At 42.8% G+C, this 23086-nt stretch overlaps 1 protein-coding gene across 2 annotated transcripts in view; it reads left to right on the top strand.

Moving 5' to 3' along the window:
• The window catches only part of ECI2 (enoyl-CoA delta isomerase 2), a 42731-nt gene extending 22107 nt beyond the window's left edge, over positions 1-20624 (top strand). Inside the window, exons 4-11 of one of the 2 annotated variants that reach the window (XM_040432042.1) lie at positions 1028-1210; positions 2702-2771; positions 8596-8698; positions 11680-11800; positions 12862-12951; positions 14870-15013; positions 19603-19758; positions 19837-20624. In XM_040432042.1, coding sequence (XP_040287976.1) covers positions 1028-1210; positions 2702-2771; positions 8596-8698; positions 11680-11800; positions 12862-12951; positions 14870-15013; positions 19603-19758 — 867 coding nt within the window. In that variant the 3' untranslated portion in view covers positions 19837-20624. Of the gene's footprint in view, positions 1-1027; positions 1211-2701; positions 2772-8595; positions 8699-11679; positions 11801-12861; positions 12952-14869; positions 15014-19602; positions 19760-19836 lie in introns of those variants that run through there. The other variant, XM_040432041.1, reaches the window with a different exon arrangement.
• The last annotated feature ends 2462 nt before the right edge of the window (positions 20625-23086 follow it).

Below are 23086 nucleotides of genomic sequence, written 5' to 3'. Positions count from 1 at the left end.
CGCCTGGTATGCACACAACAGCAGCACGTAGTCAAGTCAATCAGCAAGACTTTGAAAAGGCACAGATGACTTGAAGACCCTAAAAAAGGACCCTGGCAATAAAATAAAATTTCATTGCCATGGGTACCTGCTTTAAAAATTAATTTCCTGGTGACAGGCTTACTTTAAAAATGCTGACTACACAATGAACAAAATCTAAGTCATAGCAATTCATAGTTTGTTGTTTGAAAAAAGACCTAAGTTCATCAGTTTATCTAGAGTGGGCAAAAATTAATCCTTAACCCCTTAACGTATAATGACTTACATTTGCGTCATTATATGCCTGAAATTGTATGGAGTGGGCTGCTGCGGTGAGCCTGCTCCATACATGGTGGGTGCCGGCTGTATCGTACAGCAGACACCTGGTGCAATGATGCCTTAACCCCTCTAATGCCTCGATCAACACTTTAACGGCATCTGTGAGGTAAAACCTCTGCCTTCTGATCGGAGCCCCCACAGTGAAATCCCGGGGCTCCGATCGGTTACCATGGCAGCCTGGATGCTTCTGAAGCTTACCAGGCCTGCCATGGTAAGCTCCCTGCTGCGTTGTGCACAAGACGCAGCTTAGCAAGGAGTGTCAGAATCCTCTTCCCCCTACTAAATCTTTATTAGGGTAAATAGGAGAAGGGATCAAAAGATTCTAGCCCCCTAAGGGGGCTAATAGTTATTAAATAATAATAATTAAAAAAATATATTTTTTTTTTAAAGAGGACCTGTCACCGCTCCTGACATGTCTGTTTTAATAGCTTCATGCATTCCCCATGTAATAACAGTTCTGGAACATCTATTCTTATGGCTCTATGTTGTGTCATTCCTTTATTATTTCTACTAGTAGTTGTGAATTACTAGCAGTCTGCAATAAGGGTACAGAGGGGAGGTAACCAGTTGGGGGGGGGGGGTGTACCTGCACAGACTCACTCTATCCAATCAGTGCTGCCAAGTTGTACTCTCTTGCTCTTTCTGGTTTTTTTTTTGTGTGTATTTTCAGGATGAAGCCAGAAAATCCTATGTAGAACTTGTTAGCAGTTTGATCTCTTCTGAAGCTCCTGTAAAAGATTCTGCATCATTAAGCAGTGGTCAGAAATATGATACTTTACAAGTTGTTAATGAAGATAATATCACAAAGATATTCCTAAACAGACCAGAAAAGAAAAATGCCATCACGTTACAGGTGCCAAAAATGATTTGCTTGTGTCACAATTTTTTTTTAAACGTTTTTATGTCTCTCTATGTGTATTAAAGTGAAAGAGGGTGTTCTAAGATTGAAAGCTGTGACTAAGGGCTCATGCACATGAACGTATTTTCTTTCCGTGTCAGTTCCTTTTTTTTGCGGACCGTATGTGGAACCATTTCAATGGGTCAGCAAAAAAAAGGTACTCTGTGTGCATTCCGTTTCTGCATGTCCATATTTCCGTTCCGCAAAATAATAGAACATATCCTATTATTGTCCGCATTACGGACAAGGATAGTACTGTTCTATTAGGGGCCAGCTGTTCTGTTCCGCAAAATATGGAATGCACACGGACGTGATCCGTATTTTTTGCGGACCGTAAAATTCATACGGTCATGTGCATGAGGCCTTAGTGGTAAGTGTGTGATCGGTGGCGTACAAGTGCTAGGACTGCTTCCGATCACAACAACGGGGTAGGTCATATGTCCCCTGTTTGAATGGATGGGTGATTAATCGCACGCACTACCGCTCCATTCTTACTCTATGGGATTGCCAGAGTGAGCCAGCAGTCCAATTAGATTTTGAATTAATCTGGTATCTATCAGCAGGTTTGTACCTGTGAAACTGGCTGACATGTTGCATGTGCGCTTGGCAGCTGAAGGCATCTGAGTTGGTCCCATGTTTATATGTGCCCGTATTGCTGAGAAAAATTATGTTTTAAAATTTGCAAATGAGCCTCTAGGAGCAAAGGGGGCGTTGCAGTTACTCCTAGAGACTCTTTGACAGGGCTAACAATGGTGGTTGGTCAACCCTTTTTCAGATTGTGAGTCTGCCTTATGAAAGGTCACTAGCAGCTGTAAGTTTTACGTATATGCTCATTTTTCCTACAGCTTCACTGCATGAAAAATGAGGCATTTTTATTGGCCCAAAAGAATTGAAAATAAGGCTATAAAATGTATTGTCTTTTAAGTACTACGTCATTCATTTGCACTGGCCTGATTACACAAGCCGATGCAAACTTTGAATGAGGGAGGAATGATTGCTACAGCAGTCATTTCTCCTTCATTCTTTTCTATAAGTGATGGGTAACTCATCCCTGATTACTCATTAAAGATGGCCATAAGCCTGTGAACGAGCAAATGCTTGTTCATTGGCTGCACAATTGCACGGGCCATTTTTTAGGAAGGAGCATTCGTATTCCCAATAATTGGCCCCAAATTATGCAGTCTTATAGGGCCTTTACCCTGCCACGATTGGTCTCATCTTGGTAATTACCCCCTACCTCATTCTAAGCTACACCAATGCTTTTTTTTGTGGTTGATAATTTGTATTTTTTTTAAACATTTGATAAACCTTTAATAGACCTATCATTTTAGCAAGCTTTTGACTTTACATCCTTTGATTAAAACGTCTGACGTCAAGAGTTTGTTTTTATGTTAGGTACACTTAACTATTGTAGGTCTCTAATTCATTTTATTAAAATTTTTGCAGATGTACAAGGAAGTCGGTCTGGCTTTAGATGAAGCTGCCAACGATGACTCTGTTATTACTGTATTGAGCGGTATGTTCATCCCTCCTTATTGAATTTGTTTAACCCGTATTTCAGTATCAGTAGTGTTGAGTAGTAAAACAGAAATGTTTTCATAGGCTTAACATTACTCCTCTTTTTATGTGTGTTAACTTTTGGTCTTTAGTGTCAATAGGTGACTACTACTATAAGGGTTCTTTCACACCTGCGTTCTTTTCTTCCGGCATAGAGTTCCGTCGTCGGGGCTCTATGCCGGAAAAATCCTGATCAGTTTTATCCTAATGCATTCTGAATGGAGAGAAATCCGTTCAGGATGCATCAGGATGTCTTCAGTTTCGGAACGGAACGTTTTTTTGGCCGGAGAAAATACCGCAGCATGCTGCGCTTTTTGCTCCGGCCAAAAATCCTGAAGACTTGCCGCAAGGCCGGATCTGGAATTAATGCCCATTGAAAGGCATTGATCTGGATCCGGCCTTAAGCTAAACGTCGTTTCGGCGCATTGCCGGACCCGACATTTAGCTTTTTCAGAGTGGTTACCATGGCTGCCGGGACGCTAAAGTCCTGGCAGCCATGGTAAAGGGGAGCGGGGGAGCAGCATGCTTACCGTCCGTGCGGCTCCCCAGGCGCTCCAGAGTGACGTCAGGGCGCCCCAAGAGCATGGATCACATGATCACATGGATCACGTCATCCATGCGCATGGGGCGCTCTGACGTCATTCTGGAGCGCCCCGGGAGCCGCACGGACTGTAAGTATACTGCTTCCCCGCTCCTACTATGGCAACCAGGACTTTAATAGCGTCCTGGCTGCCATAGTAACACTGAAAGCATTTTGAAGACGGCTCCGTCTTCAAATGCTTTCAGTACACTTGCGTTTTTCCGGATACCGCGGGCACCTCCGGCAACGGAAGTGCACACCGGATCCCAACAACGCAAGTGTGAAAGAGGCCTAAATCAAAGAAATAAAAGTCCTTTTATTTTCTTCACTACAATACAAAATGTTGACTTTTTTAGTGCGTGTCCTCCAGAGCAAGAGTGGCCTCTTTCCAGTAGCTGTATGCTTTAGCTAACCTCTGTATATAATTTCAGTGTACGATAAGTATGAAACTGTCTTGTTTTCCTCTTTTAGCTGGTTTCTCCCCCCTGTTATGAAAACTATTCTCTGAATTTTGTAATGAATCCATCTTCTTTAAACCAAGACAGGCTCGCTGATGGATCAGATCACATCATCCCATAGAATTATCACATCATCCCATAGAATTCTTTGGAGAGGACAGGGGAAGGTACAGGGAGTAGCAGCATGAGACTGACACAGCTCAGGCATGATTTAGCAGCAAATAATTTTAGATGTAATATCTCAAGTGCTTTTTCCATTTCGTCCACCATGACGGCTTAACCATGAGAGATTGACCCCTTGACCTCTGTAGGGGCAGGAACACATAGAGTTTAAAAGGCCACCACCCACTCTCACCCTCAGTGTTTCCTGTCCCTTGGGGCACCTCACGGAGAGACCTCCTGTGGGAGGTGAAGATTTTTTTAATTTTAATACCTGTGTGAAGGTCTTTTCCCTTTTTCCTCTGCCCTCCTGCGGTCTATTCTAAAGCTAAGCAGAGGAGGACATTCTGGGGTAGATCTCTTCCCTGTACAGCAGGGCCTGTTATCTCTCCGCATGCGCAGGGTCCTCCTTCCCCTTCTCGGTGGAGGCTGACCACGCAATACAGAACAACGCTGCACGTCGATCTCAGCGCGAAGCCGCAGCGCTGTACTCTGTTCTTGGCCTGCAGGGGGGGGGCGGAGCCTGGTACCCACGTGCGCTGATGACGTCAGACGCGGCGCCGGCTGTAAAAGTGGCAGATTCAAACAAGACACCGCTGCTTCCTGAGTGGTGTTCCTCCTACAGAATTAGATGTCAGCTCCTGATTCCCCTGCAGTCCAGATGGATCCTACAGACACCCCCTCGGCGACTCCAACCGTGAGTTCCCCTCTGGAGAGAATATGTATCACTCTGACATGCTTTATGTGTATGGTCTCCTGATACCTGGTTGCTCCTCTCTTATAGGGAGTGAAAGAGTCCAGAATTAAACCCAAAGTCTCTAGATGTGCAACTTGTACCAAGAGACTTCCTGAAAATCATAAAAAGAAGCTCTGTCAATCTTGCATTAATGAGCTTGTAAAAGAAGAGCAACCATCGATCCTTATGGGAGTTAAATCCATGATCCAGAACGAGATAAAATCCTCCCTGGCCTCCCTCAAATTCGTTCCTCCTGCTCCACCTGCGAAAAGGTCTAAGATGTCCGTTCCATCCTTCTCTGAAGCAGAGGACATGGACGAGGAGACTTCCACCTCTAGACAGAACATTGATATTGATGTTCTATCAGAGGAAGAAATTGCGGAAGATAGTAAAAAATATTTTTTCTCTTCTGAGGATATGGAGGAATTATTGGGAGCTGTGAGAACTACCATGGGCATTGAGGACATACAAAAGTCCTGGTTAGTCCAGGATGAGATGTTTGGTGGACTTAGAACAAAGAAATCCAAAGTGTTCCCAGTAAATTAAAATATTAAAGAGATGATTCTGGACGAGTGGACGATTAGGTGTCTCTAGGGAGTTTAGGAACAGACTGCTGTTTGATCAAGCTGAAGTAAAGATCTTTAATGAAACATCAAAGATTGATGTCCAGGTTGCAAAGGTTGTCAAAAAGACCTCCCTTCCTTTCGAGGATTCCTCTCAACTAGAGGATCCAATGGAAAGAAAGGCTGATGCTCTACTGAAAAAATCCTGGGAAGCATCCATGTTTGGAATAAAAACGAACATAGCGGCAACATCAGTGGCTAGATCCATGTATTTTTGCATCATTAGAAAACCATATTAAAAACAGGACTCCTAGAGAGGAAATCCTAAACTCTATTCCCCTTCTCAGGTCAGCCACAGCATTTTTGGCGGATGCCTCAGCTGAATCCGTTAGGTTCGCCGCAAAAGATGCATCTCTCTTTAATTCAGCGAGAAGAGCATTGTGGATGAAGGCCTGGGGGGGAGATAGAACATCTAAAGCTAAGTTATGCTCTATTGCTTTTTCTGGAGAATACGTGTTCAGTCCGGTCTTAGACTCTATTCTCGAAAAAGCAGCTGATAAAAAGAAAGGGTTCCCTAAAGAGAGTAAAAAGAAGCCCTTTCGTGCCTTTAACCCTCAGTCTAGATCCTACAGCAGCAAAGGGAAATCGAGGAGGTGGAGCTATGAAAAAGGGGGGAAGGGCAGGGGTTTCCGCCTCAATCCCCAAAATAAACAGTCCGATAAACAATGACGCCAAGGTTGGGGGAAGGTTGAGAAGTTTTCTATCCCAGTGGAAATCCATGACCCGGAACCCCTGGGCCTTGGACATCATAGAAAACTGTTACAGGATAGAATTCTCCTCAACTCCTGCAAAGAAATTCCAGGTAACCTCACACAGCCAGAGCGTGTTAGGAAAAATTTGGCAGGGAGTCTTGGATTTAATAGACTCAAAAGTGGTAACCGAAGTCCCCGTACTAGAAAAGGGAAAAGGTTATTATTCAAACCTTTTTCTAGTCCAAAAACCAGATGGGTCTTCCCGTACCATTATAAATCTAAAAGAGTTAAACAAAGCCATTACCTACAGAAAATTCTAAATTGAGTCTATTTCTTCCATTATCCCTTTAATCAAAAACTGAGCCTTCATGACATCCATAGATCTAAAGGAGGCCTATTACCACGTCCCCATACACAAAAATTCACAAAGATACCTCAGATTTGCATTAATAGACAACGCCGGTGTGGTAAATCATTTTCAGTTCTCTGCTCTACCCTTCGGGATATCTTCCGCCCCAAGGGTCTTCACAAAATTGGTGGTGGAAATGATCTCCCCTCTCAGGTCAGAGGGATTAAAAATGTTTCCATACCTAGATGACTTCCTTATTATAGGCAACTTAGAACTAGAAACATCCAGTCAGACAGATTACCTGATTCACAAATTTACAGATTTGGGCTGGTTAATAAATGTGAAAAAATCTTGTCTAGCACCATCTACTCAAATGAAATTCCTAGGGGTGATGCTAAATTCTATTACCCAGATGTCATCTTTACCACAAGACAAGTTGGTATCATTCAAGGGAAAGATAAAGAGTTTCCAATCCCAAAGTCTGTGTTCTATCAGGAGTGCCATGAGCCTCCTGGGAATAATGGCCTCGTGCATCACTGCAGTGGCATGGTGCCAGGCCCATACCAGGATAACTCAATACTAGATATTAGGGAAGTGGGACAGAAAACAGTCTTCCCTAGAGAAAAAGATAGCGTCCGTCCTTCGCATAAAATCAGTTTTAAACTGGTGGACGGAAAAGCAGAATCTGTCGAGGGGCGTAACCTGGTTGAGAAATCCAGAAGTCCAGATCATTACAGATGCAAGCGTTATGGGATGGGGAGCAAAGATACACTCCTCAAACTACCAAGGAAGATGGTCAAACGAGTTAAGACAAAGATCATCAAACTACTGAGAATTGAGAGCTGTCTGGGAGACTCTAAAAGTATCCCAAGAACTATTGTCAGGAAAACATCTAAAAATATTCTCCGACAATCTTAACAGCTGTGGCCTACCTAAAACACCAGGGGGGCACAAGATCTCCAATCCTAAGGGGTCTGGCGGAAACCATATTCTTCTAGGCTGAAAGAAATGTACTTTCAGTCACAGCGACCAATCTAAAAGGTTCAGAAAACATAGAAGCCAACTACCTCAGCAGAAAAATTTTAGACCCAGGGGAGTGGTCCCTAAATCAAGAAATTTTTCTGAGAATTTCCAAAAGATGGTGAGTTCCTCAAATGGACCTATTCGCGTAAAAAAACAACGCAAAAGTGGGGCGTTTTTGTTCTCTAAACCCCAGATAAGAGCCATGGGCAGTCGACTCCTTTCAGTCAGGTGGACCTGGAACCTCGCTTACGCTTTTCCTCCCTGGGCCCTAATCCCTCGGGTACTGCAGAAAATAATAACCGATTCTGTAACAGTAATACTGGTGGTTCCCTATTGGCCGAAGAGAAATTGATTCCCCGTCCTGAAAGAGTTTCTACCACCAGAAATACTGTTATGTAGCTGACTGACATTAGCGATGCGCTAATGTCAGCACTACATAACAGTATGTTTCTAACGTTAGTCCCTGTAGCCGTTTTTGTTAAAAAAAAAACACTTTTATTATATGCTAATGAGCCTCTAGGTGCTATGTGGGCGTAAAATCAGCACCTAGAGGCTCCGTCCACTCACCCTTTATGCTGCCCAGGTCCAGTGTTGTGCCCGCCCAGCTCCTCTTGATTGATGGCACGGTCCGCCGGCCTCGCTGCCGAAATCCCGCGCCTGCGCCGTTCACTTCTGTCTTCGGCGCAGGCGCAGTGAGTGAAGGCCGCTCTCCTGATGCTTGCTTCCTCACTGTGACGTAGTCGGCGCAGTTAGGAATCCGACACCAGGATCGCACAGCGTGCAGCAATCTTCTTACTGTCTAAGCTGTGTAAACCACAATGGAACCCTAATGGACCCCATTGTTATTGGCTCCATGGTGCGCTATTGGCATCAAAGGACAGATCGGCACTGCATTGTGGCCTCTATTATCAATGGGATCCAAGACCTATATGTAGTCAGAACTGATGGCTGCTAAATTATAGAGGTTCATGCTCAGGTGGACTTGGCACAACCATGTACTATTACATGGTCACCCATTTATTTCATGTGTTCGGGTGAAACCTGCACTGGGATAACAGCTGATTGGGCAGCAGTCCAGGGACCTTTGTGTTTGGAGAACAGGAAGTTGTCCTGACAAGACAACCCCTCTAAATTCAATTAGTTTTTTTTATTTACCTTTTTAGGGTATGGTGATTACTTTTGCAGTGGTAATGACTTGAATAATTTTACGAATATTCCACCTGAAGGGAAAGAGAAAATGGCGAGTGATTCTGCAGTAATTTTAGAGTGAGTAGAAACGTATCACTTGCCTTGTTTTAGTGTAACAGTCATTTAATTTTTTAGGTTTAGAGACAGTCATGTTATGTATAGTTTGTAATGCACTTTATTAGGGAAAAGGTACACTTTTTATTAGAAAACTGTCAGTAACTGAGCATTGCTAATGTAATGAAATTTTTAGTGTCTACTGGACGACAAACATAGCAAACTACAACTTTGTAAGCCAGGGTGCTCACTAAGGCCTCTTTCACACGGGCGTCATGTTTTTTGCCCGGATAAGATGCGGGTGCGTTGTGGGAAAATGCGCGATTTTTCCACGCGAGTGCAAAACATTGTAATGCGTTTTGCACGCGCGTGAGAAAAATCAGCATGTTTGGTACCCAGACCCGAACTTCTTCACAGAAGTTCGGGTTTGGGTTAGGTGTTCTGTAGATTGTATTATTTTCCCTTATAACATGGTTATAAGGGAAAATAATAGCATTCTTAATACAGAATGCATAGTACAATAGGGCTGGAGGGGTTAAAAAAATAAAAATAAAATTTAACTCTTCTCTTCTGTCTTCTTTCTTCAGGACCTGGGTAAAGGACCTGTGATGATGTCACTGCGCTCATCACATGGTCCATCACATGATCTTTTACCATGGTGATTGGATCATGTGACGGACCATGTGATGAGCGCAGTGACGTCATCACAGGTCCTTTACCCAGGTCCTGAAGAAAGACAGAAGAGAAGCCGGGCTGCGCGATCAAGTGGATTAAGGTGAGTTAAAAATTATTATTTTTTAACCCCTCCAGCCCTATTGTACTATGCATTCTGTATTAAGAATGCTATTATTTTCCCTTATAACCATATTATAAGGGAAAATAATACTGATCGGGTCCCCATCCCGATAGTCTCCTAGCAACCGTGCGTGAAAATCGCACCGCATCCGCACTTGCTTGCGGATGCTTGCGATTTTCACGCAGTCCCATTCACTTCTATGGGGCCTGCGTTGCGTGATAAACGCACAAAATAGAGTTTGCTGCGATTTTCACGCAACGCACAAGTGATGCGTGAAAATCACCGCTCATGTGCACAGCCCCATAGAAATGAATAGGTCCGGATTCAGTGCGGGTGCAATGCGTTCACCTCACGCATTGCACCTGCGCGGAAAACTCGCCCGTGTGAAAGGGGCCTAAATAAGCAGGGAAGCACTGGGCAGATAGAGGAGAATGGAGACGCAACTATCAGCTCTGGTAGCAAGACAGATAGGCAGAGAACTTTGTAAAATAGTTAAATTTTTTACAATAATGTATCATGGTCACAAGTAGGGAGGCAGGGACTGGGGCACTGAGAGCAGAGGCAAGCTGACAATCCTGCCTCTGCATCTCTCTGCACCGTTTTCAAGATGTAATAAAATGCTAAAGACTGATTCTTCTTAGCAACACTCAGGGGGTTGCAAAAGGGATTTTTACTGACAGTTTTCTAATAAAAGTGTGAATTTTTCCCTAATAAAATTACAAAAACACTTAACATCACTGTGTGTACACACAAATAAAAATGTGATACAGAATAGTTATGCTTTCAAAATGTTAATGTTCAGAGTGAATTGCATAAAGAAATGACACTAGCAAATAACAGTATATGTTGTCTCAACAATTTCTAGAATACATTTTGTTAGAAGTTTGTTAACAGTTTCCAAACCACCCATAGACTATAAACATTCCGGGGGTCGGGATTTACCTTTTGAATGGACGTTTTAGATTGTGCAGCTGCTGAGCTGGGGGTCTGCTTTCAGTGACAGCAGGGCACCCCATAAAGAAGGCAGGGATCGTTCCTCCCTTTCCCTGCCTTGTAGATTGCTGAATACACGGCGCTTAATGAGCTCTGTGTACTCAGCTAAGAAAGTGCTTTGCCGCTTCCTGCGCTGGGACCAGTAGACTGCAGGAGCTGCCAGGTCTTCCTTAGACCTCAGTCAGCCTTGCAGTGAGGCTGTACAGCATAGTATACTGCTGTATAGCCTCTCTGAGGGCTGTATTCCCACTGTAACTGGGGCTATTATGTCAGGCCCAGTTACAGGTGAAATCAATAGTAAAGAAAAAAATGTGATGTAGTTATAGCGAGGCTGTGCCCACAATGGGCATCGCAGTGGGCATGGCCCGGCAAGGCAGTGGGCATGCGCGGGATCTCAGCCGGACTGAAGGATGACGCAAGGGAATAGAAGGACGGGCATAGACTGGGGCGGGGAAACAGTGAAAAAAGGCAGAACAGCCTGGGCTTCAACACAGTGAACGCCGCCCCTGGGCACTTGCAAATGCTCATTTGCATATGAATTAAACTTTGTTTTTCCAGCTTATGCAAGTGTAAAGAAAAATACAAAGGTACCATTACATTCATGTACAGGTGTACATTTTAGGATAAATTCTAGTTCAAGACTTTGATAGACTACTAATAAATAAATTGTGGATTACATTAAAGAGGACCTATCACCTCTCCTGACATGTCTGTTTTAATAGCTTCATGTGTTCCCCATGTAATAACAATTCTGGAGCATCTATTCTTATGGCTCTGTGTTGTGCCGTTTCTTTATTATTTGTACTAGACGTTATGAATGAATTCCTAGCAGTCTGCAGTAAGGGTACAGAGGGGAGGTAACAAGTTGGGGGTGTGTACCTGCACAGTCTGACAATGCCAGCACTGATTGGATAGAGTGAGTCTGTGCAGGTACACACCCCCAACTGGTTACCTCCCCTCTGTACCCTTACTGCAGAATTACAGCAATTAATTAATAACTTCTTGTAGATATAATAAAGGAATGGCACAACATAGAGCCATAAGAATAGATGCTCCAGAATTGTTATTACATGGGGAATGCATGTACCTGTTAAAACAGACATGTCAGGAGTAGTGAAAGGTCCTCTTCAAAGAGCACAGACTATTAAAAATGTATTTTGTGCAAGAACTATTATGTTATCTGTAAATTGTATTTTATTCCATTCATCATTTGTAGGACTTTTGTCAGCAAATTTATTGATTTTCCTAAGCCTCTCATTGCTGTTGTAAATGGACCTGCAGTCGGTATCTCAGTGACTATTTTGGGATTGTTTGACATTGTCTACACCACAGACAGGGTAAGTTTCATATGTTTTATGATGGGGCAGAAGTAAACAAAAACATTTAAAATATATATTTTAGGATACATCCACAGTGACTGTAAATACAAGAGGAAAATTCTGCTGCGGATATTAACGCGGAAATGAATTCAAAAGGTGAAAACTCACGGTGGAGATCCACAACATAATTTGACCGCACTGCGGGTCAATTTATGCTGCTTATTTTTATGCAGCATGTGGAAGAGAAACCCGTTTGAGGAATGCAGAAGCCATTTGAGACAGCATTATGTGTTGGTTCCTATTGGTCTGTGCATCTGGTGATATCATTACATTTTTATTTTTTGGATATTTCGCTCTTGTGTATTACCGTATTTTTCACCCTATAAGACGCACCGGCCCATAAGACGCACCTAGGTTTTTGAGGAGGAAAATAAGAAAAAAAAATTTTTTTAACCAAAAGGTGTGCTTTTGGTGGGTTTGAACTAATGACGGTCTGTGCATGACACTATTATGGGGGATCTGTGGATGATGCACTGTTATGGGGTGGGGGATCTGTGGATGGCACTGTTATGGGGGGGAGCTGTGGATGGCATTATGATGGTGGGGGTCTGTGGATAGCATTATGATGGTGGGGGGATCTGTGGATGGCATTATGATGCCATCATAATGCCATCCACAGACCCCCCATCCACAGCCCATGTCACATCAGACACTGGTGTCCCCTTCCAGCGCTTCTATTGGCTGGAACAACGCTCCAGCCAATGGCAGCGCTATGCAGCTGAAAGAACAGTTGGCGCCTCTCTGTAGGCAGCCATTCTAGCTTTGTGACTGCTTGCAGATAGGACCTCTTCCCCCACTGTGCTGCTGGTTGTCAGCTGGAACTTGTGGTACTACCACATAAATTAGTGCTTTTCACTACTTTCACAAGAAGAACAACATCTGGAACAGCTGCAGTGATCTTTGGCTCATCTGCAGCAGTTTCAGATCCCCTGTCCCTCCACCCCAAAAAAAAAATATGGAAATTTGCCCGGTCATGAAAGGGTTAAACATATTAATCACATATTTGTCTTGTTTGGCAGGCCACTTTTTATACTCCGTTCAGCCAGCTAGGACAAAGCCCTGAGGGTTGTTCCTCCTATACATTCCCACGTATTATGGGCCTTAGTAAGGTGAGTATCGTGTGGATAATAACATAAGGAATTGTGCCGTCAAAGCTTGTCACTACAAGAAGACTATAAGATGCTAGTTGTGCATAGTCTGTAGTAAATATCCCTGGAGGGTAGAGTTTCAGTAAATATATATATTTATATATTGCAATGATATTGGAAGGTGTTGGCAACATGATCTTGGTCATAATCAGTTTATCTTCCTTACAAAATATTCTCAAGAACTAAATGATTGATCATTGTTGCCAAGATGGAGATTACTATAAAAAGCAGGATTCTACTGAACATAATCCTGTGTTTGCTTTTGCCCACTGGGAATTTTTCATTTGAGGCAATGTAAAGATTATGCATCAGTTAGAGGCAGTTCTTTTTATTAATTAAATATATTTCAGCATCTTTCTTATTCTTGCCAACTTCAAAGCATGTGCCAAAGGAACTAGTGCTTGGTTAGGACTGTGGAGACTGTTAACCTTCTACACCATATTTTAACCATTTACATAATGTGGAAAGCCTCAGATCTTGGCAAGATCCAGATGTTTCAGTGAATTAGGGGTGAAGATAAAATATAATAAATACAAATAAATCCTAGTTTTAGTGAGATTGACTAATAGCCATTTTTTTCTTTAAGTGTAAAAGGATGTTAAATCAGAAAACTAGTCTTTATCTTGAACTGTAGCATTTACTCCTTTTTAACCCTTTCATTGTCAGGGGTGTATGTATGTATTCTGCTCTGAATATAAACACGTGCGGACATCTGGAATGTTAGGCCTTGAACTATCAGTCGATAGTCTCTCTATTCTAGTTACCATATTTAGGGGTAGCAGGAAAACTTGTATTTCTTGGTTTTGTGTGTAAGAGAAAGCTGTGGGCCTATAGTGACATCAGGAAGAAACCTCACGATCTGTTACCGACATTTTTCCACCTGTACAATCTCCAGGATGGTACAGGAACTTTATTTCTGTTATCAGCCCCTTTACCAGTCAGGCACTATATATGTAGTTAGCACATTTGAAGGGGTGTCTGTTTTCTACTAGTAGTAGAGAGAAGTAGAGCAGTTGCATTTATAACTCTGCCACCTTATCGGGACATTTGTTGACTCTGAGACCAAGATTTTTACTGCCCTTGGGAGGATGGAGATTTTGTGTTCAGTTCTGTTAATTGTGTAAAGATATGTGCATGCAGCCATGATGGGGAATATATATGGAGTAGGGGTCTAAAATGATTTGAAGATTTTAGAATTAAGGCTTTGTTGGTGCATGAAAATTGCCCTGGCAGTGGAAGAGTTAAAGGTTCATCAACACGTTCTTGTCCATGATGATTAACTTTAAAGCATTTTAAACAAGAGCCACAATGCTTTACCTTCTTTTGCATTTTGGGGGTGTGCCAATCAAATAGGTAAATATCCTATTTGTAACATTAAAGGGGTATTCCGGCTATGTGAAGTTATCCCTGATCCATAGGATAGGGGTCCTACAGCTGGGACCCCCACTGATCATGGGAACTTGGGACTGTGGAATCTCCACCCCAAATGAACAGAGTGGACGGTTGGACATGCATGCAGCTGCCCCACTTATTTCTTTGGGAGCTCCAGAGATAGCCAGGTACAGCAATCGGCTATCTCCAAAACTCCCACCAATGGGGGATAACTTCACACAACTGTAATACCCCTTAAAGAGTACATAGAAGAGGAAGCGACACTTCAGAAGATGGAGTTGGAATTGAAGATGCCACAAGGCTTTACCCACCCATAGAACATAATAGCAGTGCTTTAACTCCACGAGTCATTCTCAAGCCAGGTTTGTCAAGAGTCGACCCTGACTGAAGCTGAGCACCCTCCATGGGAGAATGTATTCTCAATTCACAGTGCTGCCTTACCGCCTGTATTATTTTTTAACATAAGCATCCAATGTGTTTATAACAGGCTGTAGAAGTACTTCTTTTTAACAAGTTGCTGACCGCATATGACGCTTGCAAGCTTGGACTGGTTACTGAAGTTTTTCCTGATAGTACTTTCCAGAAGGAGGTTTGGGAGAGACTAAAGGCTTATGGTGAATTACCCAAAAATGTAAGTAAGAGCTCACTAGCTGACAGTCAAGGGATACATAATGGTTACACACGTTACTACTGTATACTGCTGCATCCAACCTAGATGATTGCGTGAAAGTCTGTTCTATCCCAAAAAGTTCAGTTAGAACATTAGAATGTGATGCAGAACAAAAAAAGGGCATAGTAGAAATGTATGCAGATGAGCATGCAAAGGTGTTTTCTGAGACATATATTTAGGACTTATTCTGAGGATAAGTAATCCGTATCAGATATGTGGGGTCCCAATCAGCTGAAACTGTACAGTGGACGGAGCTGGAAGCAGAAGGCCCCATCTACAGTGTAGTGCCTATCCAGGGTACTGCAGCCCAGCTTCCATTTTGAGCTGCAGTATTCTGTCGCCAGAAACTGCACAGTGGATGGAGCCTACCGTACACTGTATAGTTTCCAGTGTCAGCGGCTGCTTAAAACACTTGATTATGGTGGTGTCAGACAACGACTGAGAATAGGTCATCAATTTCTAAGTCCCAGAAAACCCCTTTTTGTACCTTTTTTGTAGTAATTATATAGTATAAAACTAAAATAGAATTTATATTTTTTTGCCATTATCCTTGTTCATCATTAACCCTTTCACACAGTTGGACGTAACTCTACAATCACAAGTAATTTAGAGCATTTGGATGTACATTGACGTTCAAACTGCTTACAGGGGCTGTGACACAGCCCCGGAGTCTCTGCTCTCTCAGAGAGCAGAGACAGCGGGGAAGCCGGCAAGGGACCAATCAGAGTGGTCCCTTGCTCGCAAGCGTTCCGATTGCTTAGTCTCTGCAGACTAACCAATGGGAGTGCTTCAGGGTGAAAATGCCGATTTCAGCCTGTGATCTCCACCAGGGCTGTGGAGTCGGTAGATAAATGTTCCGACTCCGACTCAGACTCCTCAGTTTTATGTACTTCCGACTCCGAATCCGACTCCCCGACTCCGACTCCTCTGTATTAATATGCGAATGTATTTTATACATTCCTTGAGGGAAAGAAACGCAACCTACCACAGGACTACTGGCTGGGAAGCCAACAGTCTACTGTATTGCACAGTTTAAGCAAAAGACAAACACAATGAAAACAAAGGAGGATCCAGGAAGGGGCATTTATTCTAAAACATGATTTCCCTAGTAGAATTACATAGTCATGTTTAAAGTTTAAGCTAACAATCGGAGTTTACAAGTTTTTATAGCCTTAGGCTACTTTCACACCTGCGTTCAGGTGTCCGCTCGTGAGCTCCGTTTGAAGGGGCTCACGAGCGGTCCTGAACGCAGCCGTCCAGCCCTGATGCATTCTCAATGGAGGCGGATCCACTGAGAATGCATCCGCCTGCCAGCGCTCAGCCTCCGCTCCGCTCAGTGAGCGGACACCTGAACGCTGGCCGTGCGGAGGCGAGCGGATCCGTCCAGACTTACAATGTAAGTCAATGGGGACGGATCCGCTTGAAGATGACACCATATGGCTCAATCTTCAAGCGGATCTGTCCCCCATTGTAAAGTCTGAACGGATCCGCTCAGGCTACTTTCAGACTTAGAAAATTTTCTAAGTTATAATGCAGACGGATCCGTTCTGAACGGATGCAAACGTCTGCATTATAGGAGCGGATCCGTCTGATGAAACATCAGACGGATCCGCTCCGAACGCTAGTGTCAAAGTAGCCTTAGCTAAATGACAGCAGTTTTTCCAATGGTTTACAGCTTCAGTCTTGAACTATTGGCCCTCCATTCCCTTCACTTATACAAGTGTCTCACTCTCTAGTCCTGCAAAAAACATATTTATTTAATCCCTTATCAGTGAGAGGCTAGGTTACACATGGACGCTGCGTTCCCTGTAAAAGCAGAACACAACACTATGGAAAGTAGAAGTATTGCAGCTCCTAATTGTGCGTTGCGTGCCATATAGTGAAGCACATGAAAAGCATGCTTCTTCACGGTCACTTAATGTGTTCGTTTTGCGGTTACGTTAGGCACTGCATGCATTGGTCTTTATTCTTACAGTAGAGAAGTCATTAATTATAACTTTTTGTGAATTGGGACATTTTAAACTTTATTTTTTTTATTTTTTATTCCAATCTAAATTTAGTCGGAGTCGGTGCATTGTTTGCCGACTCCGACTCCAGGTACCCAAAATTTACTCCGACTCCTCGACTCCGACTCCACAGCCCTGATCTCCACGCTCGAGATCACAGCCTGAAATCGGCAATGATCCCCTGTGTGCTGCCATGCCCCCAGTGATTTAGTGACCCCCAGTGCCCCTAATGATGCTGCGATTCTCCCCCACACCCCAATGTCCCCTGCTCCTCTGTGATGGCGGCAGCTCAGGAACGCAGCCACCGCCATCAGCAGAGTGTGTCAGCTGTAATTTACAGCTGACATTCTGCTGCTACGGCCAAAATCGGTGCTGGCACCGATCTCAGCCGTTTAACCCCTCAGATGCCGCGGTCAGTAGCTGCCCACAGAATCCATTGGGTTGAGAGGGAGCTCCCTCTCTCTTCCATCAGGCCGCTGCTGCTATGGCGATTGGTATCGCCGAGTCTGTAATGACCTGATCTATAAAAGTATCATGTTACTAATCCCGCGCAGTAAACGCCGTAAAAAAATAATGTAAAAAACAATGACCGAATTGCTGTTTTTGTTGCCTCGCCTCCACAAAAAAAAAAAAAGTGATCAAAAAGTCATATGTACCCCAAAATGACTAATAAAAACTACAGACCGTCACGCAAAAATCAAGCCCCTACACAGCTACGTTGGTGAAAAAAATAAAAAAGTTATGGACATTAGTATATGGCGATGCAAATTAGTATTCATTTTTAACAAAAAAGTAATTTTATGCTGGAAAAGTAGTTAAACATAAAATATTAATTTGGTATCGCCATAACCGTATCAACCCACAGAATAAAACTATCATATATTTACCACAAGAGGCATCCCATAAAAAACAGGGACATAATTGCCATTTTTTACCCAATTCACCTCTACAAAAAAGTTATAAAAAGTGATCAAAATGACTTATGTACCCCAAAATGATACCAATAAAAACTACAGCCTGTCCCACAAAAAAACAAGCTCTCACACCGCTACATTGGTGAAAAAATAAAAATGTTATGACCCCTAAAAACAATTTCATCAAATTACATTTAGAAAATCAGGATGTCGCTCCTTCCCTTCTGAATGCTGCCGTGCCCCCAAACAGCGGTTTACAACCACATAAATGGTGTTGCCATATTCAGAGAAAAATGCATAACAAGTTGTGGGGTACATTTTCTCCTGTTACGCTTTGTGAAAAAAAAAAATTGGGGGCTAACATTATATTGGAAAAAAAAATTAATTTATCATTTTCACAGCCATGCGTTTCTAAATTCTATGAAAGACTTGTTGGGTCAAAGCATTCATTTCACTCCTAGATTTATTCCTTGTGGGGTGTAGTTTCCAAAATGGGGTCATTTTTTGGGGGGTTTTCTTTCTAGGGGTATCCCAGGGTCTCTTCAAATGTGACATGGCACCAGAAAACCATTCCAGCTAAAATCTGCCCTCCGTTAACATTATAACGCTTCTTTCCTTCTGCGCCCTGCAATGTGCCCTTACAGCAGTTAACCACTGCAGAATCGGGGTAATAAATATTGACCTTTGCTTGGCTGTTAACCCTTACTGTGTAACAGGAAAAGTTTATGAAAATGGAAAATCTGCCCAAAAAAATGAAATTTCCTCCATTTTGCTTTAATTCTTGTGGAACACCTAGTTTGTAAACAAAGTTTGTAAAATCAGTTTTTAATAACTTGAGGGGTGTAGTTTCTAAAATGGGGTCATTTATGGGTGGTTTCTACTATGTAAGCCACACAATGTAACTGAACTGCTCCCTTAAAAAAGTGGGGTTTGGCAATTTTCTTAAAAAAATGTAAATTTGCTTCTAAGTCTTCTAACTTAGAGAAAATGAAATGACATTTACAAAATGATGCAAACATAAAGTAAACATATGAAGTATCACTATCTGTCTTAAAAGCGGAGAAATTCTAATCTTGAAAATAGCAAATTTATCTGCAATTTTTTTTTTTTATGCATAAAGGTAAATGTATAAACGCAAATTCACCACTAACATGAAGTATGATGTGTCACGAGAAAACAGACTCAGAATGGCTTGAATAAGTAAAAGCGTTCCAAAGTTATTACCACATAAACTGACACGTCAAATTTGAAAAATAGGGCTTCAGCATTTTGTCCAAACTGGCTGTCGCTTGAAGGGGTTAATCCTGTGACATGATGATAGCAGAAACATCACTTGAGGGGAAAAAAGTATTCACCTTATTCTTTATTTAATATCACATGATTACATTTACTCTGTTGTAGAGTTATGGAAATATACATTAGATGAGGGATGTGTGGCAGGTATGTACTTGATAATCTTCTCACTAGTGGTTTGTAGTTTATAATCATTCTGCACCTTTACTAGCACTGGTGAGACATCCGTTAACCATTCTCAATAGGTAATCACTATACTTTTATCTCTACGTGCTTTAATGAATTACTATTTATTTGATTATCCTAATGTGCTGCTATGTCTGACATTATCCTCTAGTCCTTGGCTTTCTCCAAGCAGCTGATTCGGAATACTGAAAAGGAAAAGCTACATGCCGTTAATGTTCAAGAGTGTGAACGACTCAAGGAACGCTGGGTATCAGAGGAGTGCATGAATGCAATTATTAGTTTCTTCCAAAAGAAAGCAAAGTTGTGATTTATACAATAATCTGTAGTTTCTTATAAATATTTCAGAACATAATTCAGAACATAATTTTCACAGTTTTTATTAAACTAATAAAATATCTATGGTCACTTTATCAAACATGTTTCTTTTGGCTCAGTTACTTTTATTGACATCCCCAGAAATCAGTAGAAAAAATTGATATCTCAAAGGCAATGGAGTAGTTCAAGAGGTTTTGGACTATATATAGTACATACACTCTTATTCTACTCACAGGAATGAGGAAAACAGGACATTGGTTTTCAAAACAGCAGAGGGGTTCAGGAATAGTATATGACTGAGAGAAGACTGTGCCTAAAATTGGTGAGGTGATCAGATTGTTAGTAAGTGCCAAGCCTCTAAGAGAATGCTTCTGATCAGTATCCTGCACCATCAGTTCCTTCACCTTCTTATTCATGGATGGGTAATTTCTAATGTTATTTTAAAAACGCTGTTTGACTAGAGAAGAAGTGACCTTTCTTTTGGGAGGAGATGGAACTGTGGAGTTGCATCAGGAAACCTGACCATGTGACTGTGCACTTACGATGGAGAACTACAGACATCCTCTGACAATGACATAACATATTATAACTATGAGTAAGAGCGTAAGCCCAGAACCAGGATGAAAGAATATGGTTAAATCTCTTACCTGAAAAACGTATCAATAGCTTCACTTTATAGTATGTTAGTGATACATTGGTCTGCTATAGTAACGATTGGGTCTTAAACGTATGGTCGTGCTTATTTACTCACATTAAGGTCTCACAGTGGGGGGGGGGGGTTTGTGGGGTTATATATGTCAATGTTCTTGTATATTGGCTATTCTACTTTGTACAATGATTATTTTTGCACTGTATTGAACAAAATATGTGAAGCAAGAAGTTTGTAATATGATGTTTATTTTTGCAAAACTAATAATAAAAACTTATCTGATTCAAAAAACGTATCAGTAGGGATAATCTGCTTTCCCCACACCCAAACCATGTAGCCATATAAAAGCAGTTGAATTGGGGGACACAAGGAATTGAAAGACATAATATATTTTATTATTAGGAAATTAATATAGCTGGACAATTGGTTATACTGAACCCGGGCACCCCTGGACTGGCCTCCAGGAAGCTGTTAATTGGGGATGCAAGAAGACTTAGAAAAAGTGACATGCCTATGGCCCCAAATTATTATTTCCATTTCGTCCACCATGACGGCTCTACTATGAGATTGACCCTTGACCTCTGTAGGGGCAGGAACACACAGAGTTTAAAAGGCCACCACCCACACTCACCCTCAGTGTTTCCTGTCCCTACGGGGTCAACCACACAGAGAGCCCTCCTGGTGGAGGTGAAGAAAAAGTTTATTATTTTATAAAATACCTGAGGATTCGTCCTCGTCCCCTGCCCTCCTGCGGTCTGGTCCAAAGCTGGGCAGGGGATTCATATGGAGCCGATCTCGCTTCTGTACCAGGAGCCTGTATCCCTCCCCACAGTGCGGTCCCCCTTCCCTATGTTGAGGAAGCTGACCGCAGGGAAGCAGCATGCTGAACGCCGACAGGAAGCCTCAGCATTACTCTCTGCTCCCGGCGGCTGGAGGCGAAAGGGGTGGAGCTTAGACCGGAAGGGGCGGGGCTTAGATCGGCAGTGACGTCAGACGCCGGACTGACTACTTTTGGCGGCAGATTCAAACAGGCAGTGGCACCGATCTTCCTCCTGGCGCATACAGCACTAATGTCTGCTCCTGAAGCCCCGGACGCCTCTACAGCCCAGATGGACTCTGAAACTCCCTCGGCTACTCCAACAGTGAGTTCCCCTGTGGGGAAAGACAAAATGATGTATCCTTTTTTGACTTACTTGCTGTTCGTCTAGTGATACCTGGCTGCTCCTCTCTTTTATAGGGAGTTAAAGAGCCCAGAACAAGGTCTAAAGTTCAAAGATGTGCAACTTGTAATAAGAAGCTTCCCGAGAATTATAAAAAGAAGCTCTGCCAGAGCTGCATAAAAGACCTTATAAAAGAGGAGCAGCCGTCAATTTTGTCTGAGGTCAAAACGCTTATTCAGAACGAAATTAAGTCCTCTTTGGCCTCCCTCAGATCAGCCCCGTCTACACCTCCTGCTGCAAAAAAACCTAGATTATCCGCCCCATCCTCCTCTGTTTCGGAGATTATGGACGAGGGGGCCTCCACCTCTGGACAGAATGTGGACTTTGACGTTCTATCAGAGGGGGAGATAATGGAAGATAATAAAAAATATTTCTTTTCTTCTGAGGATATGGAGGAGCTATTGGGAGCTGTCAGAGCAACCATGGGGATTGAGGAGGTGAAAAAACCAAGATCCGTCTTAGATGAGATGTTCGGGGGACTCAGAGCAAAAAAGTTAAAAGTTTTCCCAATGAATGAAAATTTAAAGGACATGATCTTAGACGAGTGGACTGACCCCGAGAGGAGACTAGGGGTATCTCGGGAATTCAGAAACCGGTTGTTGTTTGATCCAGCGGACGTCAAATTATTTAACGAGACCCCCAAAATTGATATCCAGGTGGCGAAAGTAGTTAAGAAGACTTCCCTCCCATTTGAGGACTCTTCACAACTACAGGACCCAATGGAAAGGAAAGCCGACTCTCTCCTAAAGAAATCCTGGGAGACGGCTATGTTTGGGGTCAAAACCAACATAGCCGCAACATCGGTCGCAAGATCTATGTGTTTTTGGCTTAACGAACTAGAAGAACATATCAAAAACAAGACTCCTAGGGAGGAAATATTGAGCTCTATCCCACTCCTCAAATCTGCCACGGCCTTCTTGGCGGATGCCTCGGCGGAATCGGTGAGGTTCGCCGCTAAGGATGCGGCCCTCACCAATTCCGCAAGGAGAGCTTTGTGGATGAAAGCCTGGGGAGGGGATAGAGCATCAAAAGCAAAACTATGCTCCATAGCGTTTTCTGGGGAATACGTTTTTGGACCCGTATTAGACTCTATCCTGGAAAAGGCTGCAGACAAAAAAAAGGGGTTCCCGGAAGAGACCAAAAAGAAGCCCTTTCGTTCCTCCAACTCCCAAACTAGACCCTATAGGGGCAAAGGAAAGGGGGGTAGGTTGAGTTACCAGAAGGGGGGAAAAGGCAGAGGTTTCCTTTTTAACCCCCAAAATAAAGATAAACAATGACGCCAGAGTAGGGGGAAGACTGCAGAATTTTCTGTCCCAGTGGGAGTCCATTACAAAAAATCCATGGGCCCTAAATATAATTCGGGATGGCTACCGGATAGAATTTTCCTCAGTCCCTCCAAAGAGGTTCAAAATAACCTCTCACAGCCCAAAAATAATAGAAAAAATCTGGCA

The sequence above is a fragment of the Bufo bufo genome, chromosome 5, assembly GCF_905171765.1.
Source record: "Bufo bufo chromosome 5, aBufBuf1.1, whole genome shotgun sequence".
NCBI lineage: Eukaryota > Metazoa > Chordata > Amphibia > Anura > Bufonidae > Bufo > Bufo bufo.
The sequence above is the reverse complement of the archived record's forward strand: the minus strand, read 5'-3'. Positions and strand labels throughout refer to the sequence as shown.